The 17388-nt window shown below is 44.1% G+C and overlaps 1 protein-coding gene across 10 annotated transcripts in view; it reads right to left on the bottom strand.

Moving 5' to 3' along the window:
- Positions 1-17388, bottom strand: part of RALGAPA2 (Ral GTPase activating protein catalytic subunit alpha 2) — a 305650-nt gene that overhangs the window by 13838 nt on the left and 274424 nt on the right. For all 10 annotated transcript variants that reach the window (XM_057312702.1, XM_057312701.1, XM_057312700.1 and 7 more), the window contains one exon: positions 9120-9241. In XM_057312702.1, the coding sequence (XP_057168685.1) occupies positions 9120-9241 (122 nt within the window). The remainder of the gene's footprint in view (positions 1-9119; positions 9242-17388) is intronic.

The raw sequence follows: 17388 nt of genomic DNA on the forward strand, positions 1-17388 counted from the left end.
GGGGGTGGAGTGGGGGGAAGCCGGAGGGGCCTGGTGTGGGGACACAGGCAGGGGGATGTGTCCTCTATGCATCTGGAATTTTATTGTCTCGTATTCCTGAAGTGGTCAAAAAATAGCTTTTTGCCTTTTCTTTCTCTCTTTACAGTCTTTACAGAGATGCTGTGAGGTTTCTTCTGAGCTAAGAAATGAATTTTGGCCATGTCAGTGCTGTAAATATGTTATTTTATTTTTTAAACAAAGTTGACTGGCGTGTTTCCCATTTTTTAGGGATTCTTTTCCCCCTGGCCTTTCGAGGGCCTTTGAAGGTTAATCGGAGAAAAGCAACTAGCATTTCTCTTTATTATGCTATGTAGAGGTTTACTTCCTGGTCGTCATCATATATGGCCTTCTGGAAAAAGATAGTATAAAATATTCTTTCTTTTTTCCATCAGCAGACTTAAATCCTAATAAGAGAGCTTCCATTTGGCCTCTGCTTTGGTTTAGTTGTTGCTAAATAGAAATTCAAGCAAAACCATGGAGTTTTCCAGGAACCCACCCTACCGGCTGGGACTTGCACCTGTTTTATCTACTAGAACCGGGAGAACACGACGGTCACAGCCATGGTTCACCAGGGATGTGAACATGGGTTGTCAGAAGCTCCAGGTTCTTCTGAAACAAATCCTCAAGGTTACTTGAAATAAGCTTTAATTAAGAGTCATTTCCAAAAACTGTCTCTGAGAAAAATTCTCAGTACCTGTCGGCCATCTCTTGGCAACTGCGAAAGTGTCACGGGAACTGTAATTAGCAGTTAGGCAGGGAGGAAGATGCCACTTGCATTTAAAACCCTGTAAGGACTGAGAAATCAGAACTAAACTGAAGACAGCATTTCACAGAAAAAGCAGCATCTTCAAGTTCTTCCAAAGGAACAATTTAAATGTTATGTCAGTACTTTAGAATGAACAATCTTGGGTCCCTTCTTTTTCTGGGAATCTGTCAACACCCCCAACATCTGCACCAGCCCCAGGGGCAGAAGGGTCCTCACACAGGCTCTGAAAGGAGTCATTTCTTCCTCTGTGCTGTTCCCACATTGCCTGTCCCTCATTTTATTCTTCTTGTCCATGGCCTTCCAGTTCTCAGACATGTCAATTCTTAGCAAGTGCAGGAAAGTTGAAAATTGACTGGCGGGACACTTAGCAGTAGATCTAATACGTATTAGGTAAGTTTCCCTTCTCTTCTAGGCTCACAAGGCAAATGGCACAGCTCACCTCAGGGAACTCTCAACCCAACCAACACAAACCATAGGCTCACTGTATCTTTCTTTCTTTTTAATATGTGGTGACGGTTTGGAGGTAACTCATCTGGGTTTACTCATAAGTAGCCATGTTTTAATGGGTCATGAATACCTGCTCTTCTCTAACAAGACTGCAAGCTCCAGAAGGGTAGGGAAGACACTGAAAATGAAGTTCCCAGAGCCTTCGTGTTCCCTTCAGGTGCCCAGCACAGTCCCAAGGGCAGGGGAGGGGAGAGCCAATTCAGAGATGGCCACATGGGGCGGGGAGTACCATTGTTTCCTATTGGAACAAATGTCTGTCTCCTCTCTTTCTTCCCTCTCTCTGAGTGGACACTGAGGAGAATATTAGCATTTTAAGACGGAAAAGGGATGAATAAGCATGAAGCAAAATCTAGTGCTAAACAGGGCAATGAAGAATTCTCTTTAAAACCCACAATACCATTTATGGAAGTATCCCGCATCCCATGTCAGTTATTCAAACTGCATTATGCGGTTTGTGGAGTACCCAGGCCCTGGCTTCCCCTGCCTTTCTCACACGAGGCTTGGGCCATATTGCTTATCACTGGTCCACTTTCACTAGGAGCTTGGGAAGCGAGGGGACCGCTGAACACAATCAGAATTTGTGCTGCCGCGGCCTCAGGCCCAACACACACCTGTGGCCTGGAGACAAGCAACAGCCTGAATCTTTCTATCCAATTGCTACTGTATTCCTATTGCATACGTTTTAAGAAAGAAGTCATACACATGTCACTCTCTAAAGAATTTACTGCCCATTATAGACAGGACACATGCATGTGCACGAGAGCAGACATACACGCGATTTACATATGCTGAGAAAAACCAAGACAGAAGTAATGACAAGTTAAATGGCACTAAAATGAGGACCTAACAATTACAGAGATGCCTTGACAGTGGTTCTCAGTCCTGCCTGCATCGTAGAATGCCCTCAGGAGTTTTTAAAAGAAAGTTCTCATGCCCAGGCCATACCCCAGACCCATACATGAACCTCTCTGGTGGAGGGTCATGCAGGAATTTGCAGGTAGTCCAGTGTGCAGCTGGAGCCAGCACCACTGGGCTTGGGTGATGGGATTATGGGTGGCTTAAAGAAAGCTTATGGATGCTTTATCCCCTTTTCAAGAAGTACATTTTTAGTTTTAAAAAAATATGTCATGGGGCGCCTGGGTGGCTCAGTCAGATGATTGTCCGATTCCTGATTTTGGCTCAGGTCGTGATCTCAGGGTCATGAGATTGAGCCCAGGGCTGGGCTCCATGCTCAGTAGGGAGACTGCTTGAGATTCTCTCTTTCCCTCTCTCTCTGTCCCTTGCACTTGCTCTCTCTGTCAAATAGTTAAATCTTAAAAAAAAAAGTCATATGCAAAGGGGTCAGAATTGAGATGGACGTGGATAGGAAGATTTGGGCTGGCTCTGGGAAGGACAACAGGGGTGGAGGTGCTATCTGAGTGGGGCGGTTAGCTGTTTGCAGGCCACATGGCTACACTCATTTGACTACAGCCAAGTGTTCTGAGAGTGCCGAGTGGAGGTGGCCCTTAGTTCTTGAATAGACAGTGATGTAAGAGAACTTGTATTTAAGGGAAACTTCTGGATTATATAAATGGAGTTCTGAACTTTTATCCAGGTCTTTAACTAACATTAATAAAAAGTCAGCAGCCATGGCTCTGATGAATGGGACTGTCCCCACAGGGTGGGCGCTGGAATGGCATTTCCAGTCGTGGTCCCTGGCCTGCACTCCCTTTCTAGGGGATAGGCCAATGGGCATGCAGCAGTGTATTCCAGGATGAGAAAGGAAGAATCGGGAGGCACATGTTCTAAGAGGAAGGCAGAAGGAAGATGGGCTGGAAGAGGTAGAGGGTTGCACAGGACGGAGTGAGGAAAAATGTGGGCATGACAGCCCAGCAAACACGGGCTGAGGGGGCCCTATGTGTCAGGCACTGTGCTCATCTCTTTACACATATTAATTTACTGAATCCTTACGAATACCCTTTAAGGCAGGTTCTTATTAGACCCATTTTACAGAATCAGACTGAGCCACAGAGTGACAGGTAACTTGGCTGAGGCCACACGCCTTTATTCCAGGGTTTGGCAGCAGTGTGTGGGTGCATGGTCTCTGGGCCCGGGTCCTAGTTGCGTTCCTAGCACCCCCAGAGTATCAGAAGGCCCCCTAGGTCTTGGGATGGCCTGCCTCAATGCTTAGGGCCTGACGTAGCCAGGGCATGGGGAAGCCTCTGATGCACATTTGTTCATGACATGAAGTCAGAGTATATTCTGGGCTTTAGTTCCCTCATCTGGTCCATGTGGTTGGTTAGAAGCTGGAATGAGAGGACTCCTGGAAGGATTTTTCAGCCACAGCTATGAGGCCACCACGCAGACTGGCACAACTACATGGATGTGCTGGCCAGTGAAGTTATAAACGGTCACCCCAGTAACCAATAACCACAGCATCGTATGCGAACAGCTCTGGTAATCTGAGTTTCTGCTGTTTACGTTTCCAGCACTATCACTTTCCCAGACTTCATTCTTATCTTATGAAGACCTTTCGAAGAACAACAATGAGGAAGGTACAGCTTTCCTGAACAGACTCTGTTGGAAAAGCACTGCTATAGTATTGCTTCTCTCCTCTCAGAGAGGCAACATGGGTTTTGCACACTGAAAAAACTCTTTAAGTAGCTGGTTGGGAACTCTGTGACCAATGTAACTGACAGCCAATGTTTGGTGACAGCTAACCAAGTAGGGGATGGTGGTAACCATCTGAGTCTTGGATGACGTCACTCATACCTGACTCCACTTTGAGAAGAAAAGAGAGTGTGGAACCAGGGGTGAGGGCCCCACTGCTAACTTGCCCATGGCCTTCAGTTGTCCCTTCTTGGCCTGGTCTTCACCTACTCAAAATCAATGTGAAGGGGTTAGGCTTGATATCTCCTGAAGCTTCCTCGAACATTCTGTGATGTTCTTTGCTGGCTTCAGAGAATTTATGAGGAGGGTGAATACATAAGAAATGCTATCAATCAAAACCTTATGAAGAACACTTTAACATGGAGGGAGGAATGGAGAAAGGAGGGCAGAGAGGGGAATGGGAGAGACAGAGAGAGACAGAATGAATCTGTAACCTGACCACCCTCAATGAATGGGGAAAATCTGTCATCTTTGGGGGGTTATAGTTAGAGGCTGCCTTGTGCAGTTTCTGGGGATCAACCTGACTGCTAAGTGCCAGCAAACTGGCCATGTTGGGATCTGCGTGCAGAGGGCAAGCCTACAACATCCTGGCACACGTGAGCACTGTGCATGGTTCGGGGTTCCAGCAAGTGGAAGCAGGGTGTAGCTTTACTCCTCTCATCAAAGGCTGGTGGGTTATAAAAGGAGTTTGTGTAGTATCAACTTGCCAGGTTCACTTTGGGACCAGTACACATGAAGTCTTAGGAGGGTCACCAGAATGACCCAGTGACACTAGGCAGAGTCTTCTGATAGTTTCTATGAACTTAATTTGAGAAAATTACTGGAGTCTTTTTTATCAGGTAGGTGAGCATAATAATCCTTTCCAAGAGGGCTCCCCTGCACATGGTGAGTGTGACCGATGAAAGCTTATAGTTTTGTGCAAGAGTCGTGGTGGCAGGAGCATCCTAAGACCGACTCAGACTAATCTGGGTTAAGCTCCAAATATGACCTACATTAAAAGTGGCAGAATCTGGTGGAGCCTAGCGAGGAATTTCCTCCCACTTGTTCTAAATCCTGGAACCCTTACAATCATGGAAGAGGAAGTATTTCTGACCATATCTTGGAGAAATCAAAGGTGTTTATGTAGGGCTCACAAATAAACAAAGATTTGTGCTCCCTCTGCTGGCTCCCCACAGCAATATTAAAGTAGAAAGGAACCAAAAACAGTGTTGGCATGTTCAGCAAACACTTGATTTGTGTATACTGAGAACAACTGGTTTAATTTGGTTTGGGACATCCTTTGAAAAAAATCAATCTTTATGAGGGTCTGACCAAGGCAATTGGAAATTCTTAAAATTAGATATTAAAGTAGACATACCTGTAGTCCTCCACTACCAAATTGCTAGCTGTGACTGTAATAGTGATTTGGGGATTCACTTATCAACAGACACAAGTAGATTCCTCCAAGGTTTTAAGGTCCAGACACAACCCTTAAAGCAGTTCTGGGGAAAAAGAAAATCTCGGGTTCAAGCTAAAGTTTCTTTTTTTCTCCTCTTGTTTATAAGACCAGCTTCCAAAAAGTAAAGATTTATACTATTTATATCCTTTCCGATAATGTCAAACATTAGACTTGATTTTCCAAATCATTAGCATGCAGAAGAATGACCTCATGGTGAACAGATGCACTTGGCTGTGAGCTGCAGTGATTACATCAGTCCCGCCCAGCAGTCGAGGGCGCCCATTCCAGTTAACCCTTTAAGGCCTCTCTGCCGGCCCCCCTTCCCTGGAAACATGCATGAAAACATAAGCTGAGTCTCTCACCCCACATGAGTGTGTGTGTGTGTGTGTGTGTGTGTGTGAAATGCATGTATATACATGCATAAACATATACACATATGTAAACACACACATATGTGTTAATTGCAGCTAATAATTTCACACTGGCTACCTTTTAGAAATTGCTGGCCAAAAGGGAAGGAATCAAAAGGAACACAAACTATAGGGCTAAGAAAAAGGCAGCTCAAACACCTATTATACACTGTGTATTATTACCAGTACAGGTAGTGGATGGGATAGGTATGAGGTAGGTGGTGTTTTAAAATAACCTTTTCTGACTGGGAAAATAGTTTGTTTGTTTGTTTTATCTCCTTTTAAAAGGCTGAGTACCCACCTATGAGCCTAACGATCGAAGATGCTACATCCTCATCAGTGGCTGACAGTGAATCATGAAAAGAAGCCCGTGTACTTGGCCAGTGTGCCCCTCTATGGCTTCCTTGGGTGACAAGCAACAGCACTGGGGCAGGGGGAGTCTGAGAAGAAGGCATTTTCCAACAGTAGCATCTTTGGGCACAAGTCTCTCCCACTGAGCACGTTTCTTACTCATGCGTAGGACTCCAAGGTTGATATTATAGGCCTTCCCTCCAGAAACGGGGGCTGCTTGCTGCTACAAATACAGTGTGGAAGGAATACAGGGTTCAGGTTATTCTCCCTCTGCATTAACGACAAAGCCCCTTGCAGCGAGGATACAAAGAAAACCTGGGAGCCCCTAATTCCTCAGACTGTGCATATGCATGTGAGCAGGCGCCCAAGGCCTCGCTTTGATGGCGCTGCTGGCCGAGATGGTCTGATTGGGTCCTAAGTGCACTGTGGGGGCTTAAGCCGCTCAGGGTCAATTTTTCCAGTTGGCTTGCTGCTTGGAGGAGCAGAGTCCACCTCTGATTCTTAGTTTAAGCTAGCTGGCTCATCTGGGTTTGACTGTACTTGTCCCAAGAAAATAGGACTAACACTGAATAAATGAAAAATGTTTTCATCTGGAAAAATGGTCACAGGCCGGGACAGGGATTCCTCAAAAGCAAAACTGGCAGGGAAAGGAGGGGAGGATGTGCTTCTGAAAATGTGCCTATTTATGGTCTGGAAATGCTCCGCCCTCACCACATGGCCCCCCAATTTCGGTGCACATCAAATTCCTTTCGAGTTCCTTCCTAATCTTTGTTGTGGGCATATATGCAAAGTGGTAATAGAGAACACGATCCTCGGACTTAAAATCGCATTCATGGGTTGGCATGATATGTGCACCAAAAATTTGATCGCTCAACACTCACTGAATGCCTTAAATCCTGAACACTGTGAAACGTCATCCGGATGCTACTAATTTGGAAAGAGGAAGACCAACATTTGTCTTAATATCTCCCCTTTGGTGTCACGTTCCCTTTGTACCGGTTCCAGTGCCCACTCATGAGCTGTCAGAGCCTTATCTGCTAAGTGACTTTGGCAAATGTGATGCTCTTAAAGAATCCTGTTAGCCTCCAAAGAGCAGGTCTTGGAAAACCCAAATCACTCCTGGAGACTCACTGAAGATGTTACCTACACACTAGCTCATTTGAATTGATTAAAGTAATTGTGAACTTTTGGAAAAGATAAAATTAATTTATACAGATGCTGAAGTATGCACAGGAAACAAAGTTCACCAATATTTATTTCGGGAACATCTTAATCTGGAGCCTTAAGAATGTAACAGCTAAAGGATGTCAATATCTAGTTGTTATTTAATTTCTTCTCATTTTAAGAAACAAAAAGCTTTCTCAAGCGTTAAAAAAAAAAAAAACCACCACCACAAAACCCCCGCACAGAAAAATTAAGCCCCAGTAACTCATGAGGATGAGAAAGAGCTGACTGCGGTCTTTAAAAAAAATTAACTTTGCTACAGATCCTTCGTGTTCTTTCACCTACACACTAGAAATGATTTTAAACCTCTAGCCAGAGTGGTGTGAAATCTTCATTTCCCTTGAAACTGATTTTTTTTTTTGGTTTTAGATAGAATGTTGGCAGAGTGTATAAAAGAATTCAATTCACAGCTGTTCTACTTTTTTTTTAATGTAAGAAACATTAATCAAAGCTTTAAGTTATAAGCTTTCTCATGTTGTTTAGTATTCCAGTTCAACAAAGATCAATAGAGGCCATCCCTGTGTTTCTTGACGCCTCACCAGGAAGCAGAGGCGTGATTATGTAAATCGCACGGCTCCAGCACCTCGGCCAGCTTGCTTATCTCTCAGGCCTTCTGCCTGCTGCTCCTGGCTCCCTGAGCAAGTGCAAGCCTCTCCCTCTTATCTCCCAACAAAGCTCGGAGAGGCAAGGATTGAAGCCAGCGATGTTAAACAATGATGCATGGCTGATTTTATTTGTAAGTGATTTATTTCACTGAATTTAATTTTTTCACTTTGTGTGTAAGATATTTGTTAACAAGTCAGAATCGGAGAAGTAAGGCGGTGTTCAGAGACAATTGACACAGGTTAGAAATCTATTAAGCATGCTAACAGTTGTGTCTACACCGGTGGAAGAAGAGGGAAGCCCCTCATTGAGAATTTCAACATGCATTGACTAAATATCCCATTTATTCTCTGAAAGGCAATTAATCTGTAATTACATGCAGAAATTCACAAGTAATTCTATTCTTTGGGAAAAAAAAAACACCCACAGTAATCATATAATCAGTTTAAGTGGTAGTACCCTTTTTTTCAAATTGGAAATATAAAAAGTAAAACCTAAAAACAAGGACATTCATGGAAATTTTTGAAATTTTCCATTGGCGTAATAAATGAAAATGATTGAAAGCCAGTTGCTAAACAGGTTCCACGCCAGGTGCTGCTCTGGTCGGCAGCTTGTCCATGTGACACAGACCACTCCAGAGAGAAAGCGTGCACGCCGCTCTGCTGTAATGACGGACCAGGGGACACTGTCCTTCCATTTCTCCTGCATTAATCCCTGACCCGAGTATCTCGGCAGCATAATCCCCATTTAGCATTAGTAGCAACGGCTTCGACTGTGAGGAACACTTTTTTGATAAGTAAGCACTGATTCGGGCATCGCTTTTAAACAACATATTCCCAGCTCAGCAAGAAACCCACACTCGTGAATGAACCGGAGCACATTACTGAGAAAAAGTTCATTAACCTTGCTAGATTCGGGGGTTAACAGGATAGCTGAAGAAAAGCACTGAGTGAACAGCTCGGATACAAAACAAATTAAAATGAATGTCATCATTCCTTTTGATATTCATTAGTTGATTCAGAGGGAGAATGCTCTTCTTAAATTTGCAAGCATTTATCTGTGAAAAACAGGTGTACATCTGCTGCTCGAGTGCGTCCTAAGCGCGGGAGGGCAGAATAATGCAGACACTCACCCGTTCCACCGAGGGAGGGGCTGGGCGAGGGAGAAAAGACTTGGGCGGCGAAATCCTCAAACGTCATGACTTCTCGGTGGTTCTGAATTATTGCTTCGAGGTACAGAGCTCGCTCTTCGTAGCTGTGGTCACCGGTCAAGGAAGCAAGTGCAAGTAGGGAATGACACACATAACAATGACACAGTTCACTTTGGTTTGATTACAGTTATGCAAATTTTACATGTGTTGGTTGGCGGGGGAGGAGGGGTGGGAAGAAAAGTACTTACAAGTCTGTTACTATCCTGCCAGGGAATTAAATATGAGTAATAATTAACAGTGAGATTCTGATATTGAGACCTAAGTTTCTCTTAGACTTTGGTTACAACCAACACCAGTATTCCTGAAAAATATGTACATCAATGGTTACAGAATCACAGCAAAAGATTGTTAAGCTTGATCCAAACAAACCAAAACAGAGGCCCTGGTTGAGGTGGCATCTCCTTCCACCGACGGCTGTGGGACAGTGTCGGACCTTCCCTTCCCGGGTCAGTGGATAGAACGTTCTGCTCAGTCTCCTATAGAATGAATTGATGCTTGAAGCAGGAATTGGTGGTACACTTTAAAAAAAAAAAAAAAAAAAGAGAGAGAGACGATGCGCGTCCCTGGGAAGAGGCAAGGCCAGGAAGGTATGCTCCGAAGGGGCGCCAGTGCTTCAAGCCAGGATAGGCTAGAGTATGAGAAAATAGGAGCTCATAAGTGAGAGGCTCTAGCAGAGAGTGCACAATGCAATTTAAAAAAGAAAAGACTATTGCCTTTTAATTAAAACTGCAGTCTGGAACACACGCATTCAAATGTGTAATCAAAAACCAGTCACCAATAAAACTTACAAGCGTAACACGCTGAAGCAACTTTCCAGCTGTCTTAATAGGACCCCTGCGTGTGGCAGCCTTTCACAGGGCAGAAAGCAAATCTTCCCCTTTTGTGTATGGCTTCTGTTTCCTCAGAAGGTGAATCATGCACTTCCAATAACAGGATAACGTCAGAACAATTTGACAGCGGATGGAGGCACCGCACGTATGACTTTATGAATTAACACTTGGGGAAGTCGGCATGACGTCTCATTTTCCCCTTCCTAGTTATCAATGCAAAAGTTAAAAGACGTGTTTTAGTCGTTTTGAAAATCATGCTAATTCTCCAGGAACACAGGGAACGTGGATCACCATCAATCAGTTCATTATTTGCTGCTCCGGAAGAGCAAAAGTAATTTCTAGCATTTCTCACTGGATTTTAAAACTATCTTTCCAAAATGGCCTCTTCACAAATGAAAGTTGGTGAAAATTATGCTTTTCCAATTAGCTTTTGGTAGTAAGCATGTGATTTAAGAGCGTAAAATATTTTTCTATTTTCTTTTGTCAAAGGATGCATACAGCTTTCCCAGCACAGGCCCTTCCTCTTCCTCCTCCTTTAATTATATTCAGAAAAGAGTTTCTATGGCAAAAATAGACAAGGCAAGAAACAACAATTGTTGGAGAGGATGTGGAGAAAGGGGATCCCTCCTACATTGTTGGTGGGAATGCAAGTTGGTACAGCCACTCTGGAAAACAGTGTGGAGGTCCCTTAAAAAGTTAAAAATTGAGCTACCCTATGATCCAGCCATTGCACTATTGGGTGTTTACCCCAAAGATACAGATGTAGTAAAGAGAAGGGCCATATGCACCCCAATGTTCATAGCAGCATTGTCCACAATAGCTAAATCGTGGAAGGAGCCGAGATGCCCTTCAACAGATGACTGGATTAAGAAGTTGTGGTCCATATATACAATGGAATATTACTCAGCTATCAGAAGGAACGAATTCTCAACATTTGCTGCAACATGGACGGCACTGGAGGAGATAATGCTAAGTGAAATAAGTCAAGCAGAGAAAGACAACTATCATATGATTTCTCTCATCTATGGAACATAAGAACTAGGATGATCAGTAGGGGAAGAAAGGGATAAAGAAAGGGGGGGTAATCAGAAGGGGGAATGAAACATGAGAGACTATGGACTATGAGAAACAAACTGAGGGCCTCAGAGGGGAGGGGGGTGGGGGAATGGGATAGACCGGTGATGGGTAGTAAGGAGGGCACGTATTGCATGGTGCACTGGGTGTTATACGCAACTAATGAATCATCAAGCCTTACATCGGAAACCGGGGATGTACTGTATGGTGACTAACATAATATAATAATAATAAAAAAAAAAAAAAAAAAAGAAAAGAGTTTCTACACCATGAGACCAGAGGCATCCTGGGGCCGTGCTGGCCAACTTAGTAGCCGCAAGCCGCATGTGGCTACCTAAATTTAAATTTAAATTAATTAAAACGAAAAAAATAGCAATTCCGTTCCTGGGTCCCACTAGCTATATTTCAAGCACCCAGCGGCCACATGAGCTGGGGTTACTGTGCTGGATTGCACGGACAGAGAGCATGCCCTTTGTCATGGAAAGAGCTACTAGGCAGCCCTCTTCCAGAATTTCTCTTTAGGCTTATTCTAGGCAACTTTAAAAAAGCAAAATGTGTTTGAAGATTTCAAAAGCGGCCCCTCTAATGGAGTCACACTGCATTACGTAGATGGTCACCACAGCCGAAGGTCTGGGCGGTGAGGGCCTGCACTGGCTTCTCGAATGCAGGCTGAACTCCTGGTGACTCACCCTGACAAACGAACAGGCTGCCAAACTTCCACAGTGAGAGGCGTCCTCTCAGGCCCAATTCTAGAGGGACCCACTAATGCCATTCACGTCTCATTATGAACACGCTTATTCTGCACAGCACTTGGCTGTCGCGCGGCTCGGCCCTCCGTGCACGGCCCCAGCAAGCCGCTGGTCCAGGGAACAGCAGGACGTTAGGCCTGAGTGGCCGTCTGGCGAACAGGCACTCTGACACTAAGCTGGCACGTGCTGGCCCAGCAGGGGCCGAGCGAGGCGTGACAAATTACTCAAAGAGCTGAGCTAAACTTATGGCTGACAACCACCTGAGCCTTAGGACAGCCGTGGCCCGCTGTCAACGCGCAATTCATGGCTCCCCCTTTCAGACCGCAGTCTGCTTGAGGGCCCGGGTTAGAGCCGGCGCAGCCCTCTAAAGACCTGTCATGCTCTGCCTAGAATGGTCCTGCTGTTTCCTGAAAGGCCCCACTGCGTCCAACACATCCACATACAGTGCTTGGGACAATGGTGAACAAAACGGAAGTGCGGATGCGTTTTGCTAAATATGGTCTAGGAGCCATGTATCTGGAAGAGTGGCTGCTGTGTTAATCGAGCTCACAGGCAACCCCACAAAGAGATGCCACGTCGAATACCGTGTAAACTGACTTCAGACAGCAGCCCGTCATCCTCACCCGGGGATGACACTAGCCGACTCGTAAGCTCGTCCTTGTCAAGCCTGAGAAATTTGGGCGCCTAAGAGCAAGTCCAGCACTAGAGTTACAGGGGGGTGATAATCAAGTTTTGAGATTCTCTGGCTCAATGAATATTTATGGTCTGACTCCCAAAACAAGGCACTGTGGGAGACAGCACAAAAAGATGCTTCCCGAACCAGATTACTAGAGGAGGAAGTGGTTACCTCACAGAAGATTCCCAATCTTGCATTCACGCCCCCAACTGTCACACGTAACACACACTCCCCCACCCCCAGGCTGGTCCTGTGCTGTCACCGGAGCGTTAACAGCGCTAAACTGGGTGTTGTCATTTAGACAAACATCCATTAGGGACTGCAGGGAGACCAGGAGATCACCAAATGCATTTTCACTCACGGCCCACGCCAGGGCATGTAAACACCATGACAAAAAGAAAACAAACACCACCCCAATCCTGGCAGTGTTTAGAAACAGAGAAGGAGCTCAGGGTGCCAAAAATCATTTCTCTTAGTAGCTTTAAAAAACGTAGCTCTGGGATTTAACGGAATTTATTAGAACTACTAGCAAGGGCAATTAGGAGCAGTATCACCTGACATTAATAATCTTTAGGGCTTCTGGGCTGGTTGCTTTGTATAAAATTAAAAAAAAAAGCATTTATAACTTAGACATCAAAACGCTTCTAAGGTTCTTCTCATGCATAAGACATGTTAAGATATGACGAATGCTGTAACAATGCCAGGCAGTAGATGGTCAGTGCCTCTGGCTGAAGGCAGGTGGCTAAGGGGGCACCTGGTCACAAATTCAGTACCTGTTCTGATATGGGCCATTGCCCTGCTGTTCTATTAAAAAGTCCACTAATAAGTGTAAAACTTAAATTCTGTTCTGAATTACTATCTCCTTCAAAACCGCACACGGTAAAGTACTTTCCTAAAGAGAAAATTTTCCCTTTGATTACTCAATTCAGAGAGCATTCAAATTACTATCTAGGAACCCCTCTTGGTTTCTAGATATTTTGAGCTTCTTCAGTGTCTATGTTTTCACATAAGAATTTTATCATTTACCAATGTTTCTTTATTTAAATAAAGAGGCTATATATCCTTGGTGCTTACATTTTATCAAAAGCTTCCAAGAGAACTTTCTGAGACCCTCAAGACACATTCAGCTGGGTTGCAAAAGCCCAAGAATCCGAACCCAACTCCCCAGCTTTATTCTGATGATTATTTGTTTTTATTTTTCGAAATGGCAGCAGGAACATGACAGGAAGAGGCTTGACTGTTGGAGGAAGACAGGCCTAGGTTTGAATTCCAGTCCTCTCTCCCACCCACTGGGGGACCCAGAGCAAGCTGCCTCCAGCCTCGGTAGCCTTAGGTGTAAAGCAGGGATGCTGATCAGAGGATCAGATGGAATCCTATAGTGAAGCCTTGACCCAGGTTCCAGCGCGCAAGAGAAGCACCATAGATGTGGACTGCCTGCTCCCCTTCCTCCCTTCATGTGGGCTTCTGGGTTCGTCTTCCAGAAAGTGGATCAAGTAGGGGGAACCTCTGTGTCAGGCTTTAGGACAAGCAAGGCTCCTTTCTGCTAGACCCCTGTGAGGTCCCCACAGTACGGATCAGGAAATGGAAGCACAAAGGGTTCAAGTGATTTTCCAGAGTCACAGTTACGTGGTGGTGCTATTGGGACCAGAACCCAGGTCTTCCAACCTTTACAGCTTTTGGCTAATATATCTTGATTTCTAGGGTACATGGGGTTAAGTTCAGGATTTCGTGCAAGGTTGGGAGCTAAACTAGTGGTGAGGATAAATCAACCGACTTAACTATACCAGGGTATGAAAATCAACCTGAGTCCCTAGGTTTAAGCTGCATCGACACCCACAGACCATGCTGACTTTATAAATTCGGAAAAATAACAATTACTTAATTTTAATTTCTTTCTACTTATTCAGGCTATGTGTTTGTTGACTGCTGTTTAGGACTTTCAACTTCTTCTCTTAGAATAACTCCACCTGTTTTTTTGATTGTTTTTAAGGAAAGGGGAGAACTGTTTGCAAGAATCTCTATTGCAGGTTGTATCTTTTTTTCAACCCCTGAAACTCTTCTTGACGGGACCTTCTCTAAGTTTCCAAGGAGTGGACACCAGACCCAGCCCAACAAAGCAGCCTTGGAGGAGGCTGCCTACTGAGGTCAGTATGTGTGTGTTCTGCAGTGGTTTCCATACCTGTCCCTGGTTTTCTTTCTTAACTCATTGCAGCCCCTTATGGCTGACACAAGCCTGCGCAGAGCTGGCTGCTCCGATGACTCTGCAAACTCCTGCCCATGGCAGTGGTCTACAGAGGGAGGGAAGCCAAGTTTCGGCACCGCCTGGGAGGCTTTGGCCAACCCCGGGACCCTTGGATAAATTGTGGCACTTGCAAATTTTGCCACCATTGCTTGTTCCATCCCTTGAGGATAAGACAGGGGAGAAAAGAGAACCTCCTGCCATAGTTACTGTATAGGACCGTCTCATCCTAAGCATCCTTGTATTAGCTTCCTGTGGCTGCCAAAAGTGACCACGAGCTGGGGGGCTTAAAACAACAGAAGTTTATTCCCTCACAGTTTTGGGAAGCCAGAAGTTCAAAATCAGGGCCTTACTCCCTGCAGAGGCTCTAGGTGACTGCATCACTCCTATCGCTGCCTCTTTGGCTATACTGCCTCCTCCTCTTCTCTCTGTGTCTCTTATCAGGACACTTGTCATTGGATTTAGGATAATAAACTTGGATAATCCGGAATGATCTTCTCATCTTAGGATCCTTAACTTACTTATAGTTGCAAAGACCCTTATTGAAATAAGTTAACATTCACAGGCTCTGGGATTAGACATACCTTTTTGGGGGGGCCACCACATAGGCCACAGTACTCCTTGAGTATGAGTCAGGTTTATCCTTACATTACTTGCTACCTAGCTTATATGTGCTTTACACAGTATTTATTGAATGGATAAATGATTGCCTAGGATCTGTGCCCACTGTTCTGGGATATGACATTCTTAGATATATTCCAAGCAAAGGCAGTTTATAAGGAGAAATTAGAGATTTTTCAATTTGAAGTAAAATTCCACATAGATTTTTAAAAAATAAGTGATACAGAAGAAAGTATGGGGCAAACTCTTTATGACCTTGGGATACGGAATAATTTATTAAACAAGAAACAAAAAACATGAACCATAATGAGGAACACTGATACATCTTAGGATATTCAAATTAAGAACTACTGTTTACCAGAATACCATAAAGAAGGTAAAGCTACAAGGCAAAAAGTGGGAGAAGTCATCTGCGACACCTGACAAAGGGTAAGTGTCCAGAATATATTAAGAACTCCTGCAAATTAATAAAAGAACCAAATAATCTATTAGAAAAATGGGCAAAAGACACAAACATTTCTGGAACATAAACTATGAATGGATGTTAAGGTGCTTAACATCACTAATAATCAGGGATTATTAGAGCCACAATGAGATACCATTTTATATATACCAGACTGGCAAAACAAAACAAAAAATCTAATAATGCCAATTATCAGAGAAGATGTGGGGCAGAGGAACTCTCAGAGCCTACTGGTAGGAGATAATTGGCCTAAATTCTCGAGAAGGCAATTTGACATTATCCAGGAAAGGGCAGCCATTCCACAGGTAAGAATGTTTATCGTATTCTATAGACAACAGCAAAGTCAAAATAGAGAGAGAAACCATTTTTAACTTTTACTGATAGATGTAGATTCATAGTAGAATAATATATAGCAGTGAAAATAAACTATAGGTCTGTGTATTAGAATGGATGAAACTTAAAACAATGCTAAGGAAAAAAGTAATTCACTGAAGATCATGTATGGCATAATTCTAACTACATATATTTTTTTAAGAAGAGGCAAAGTGAAACATAGTGCTTTAGGAATACACACATATGCAGTGAAACTATAACCTGGATTATCTCTCTGGGGTGGAAGGGGAAGTAGCACACAGAAGGGCCACAAATACATTGGTCAGTACACATGGAGGGGCCAGGATGGGGGCATATTTTATTGTTCTTTAGGACTTCTGTAAATGCTTGTGGTTTTCTATTCTATATAAAATATTTCATAATGAAAATAAGCCATCTGGTGAGAATGGAATAGAGTACTAATCAAAGGGATCTTTTCTCACCTATTCAAAGGACAGGATGAGCTTCTTTAAGCCAAAGGCAGATACGAAAGGTTTAAGTTTGGTTGTTAGACATAACAATGATAGACAGGTTTGTCTGAGTCAGACACAGAAAAAGCAGAAAAGAGGCAATGCTATTTTTAAGGCCGTAGTTCCAGGAACAGACCAAAATATGAGAGCTCCACATTTTCAGAAGGTTGTGGAAAACTTTGGATACAAATGCCATTCATGGGGAGGAGGGTATTGCTCCAGAAAAAATGTCTCCCTACGAAGATACTTTTGCTAGAATGATCACACACTAAGAATGACAAAATGGACTGAACTAGAGAAACGTCAACATACTATCTGTACACATGGGCCTGTGTGCATGATTTCTACACAGCATTCTCCTCGGCTTAGTACACTTGATCTCAAGTGAATCTGCCATTTTCAGAAAGCAAGTCCATTTCACTCAAGCACACGTCCATTCAGATATATGTGCTGAGCACCCACCAGCGCTTGGGAATGGGCACACAACTGGGAAATGGGACAGAGTCTGTCCCTACCCCGGCCAGGCCCCCATTCTAGCAGGGACAAGCACACAGAATAAGGGGAACTGTTCTTTCATTAGTGCCAGGTAGGAGAGCAGGGACCAAAAGGACATGGAAGTCCCAGAAGGGGTGACCAGAAAGGGGTTGCCAAGAGGGAGCAGGAGAAGGCAGCGGTAGGAACATTTCAGGTGCAGAGA

Source organism: Ursus arctos, unplaced genomic scaffold, assembly GCF_023065955.2.
Source record: "Ursus arctos isolate Adak ecotype North America unplaced genomic scaffold, UrsArc2.0 scaffold_16, whole genome shotgun sequence".
NCBI classification, from domain to species: Eukaryota; Metazoa; Chordata; class Mammalia; order Carnivora; family Ursidae; genus Ursus; species Ursus arctos.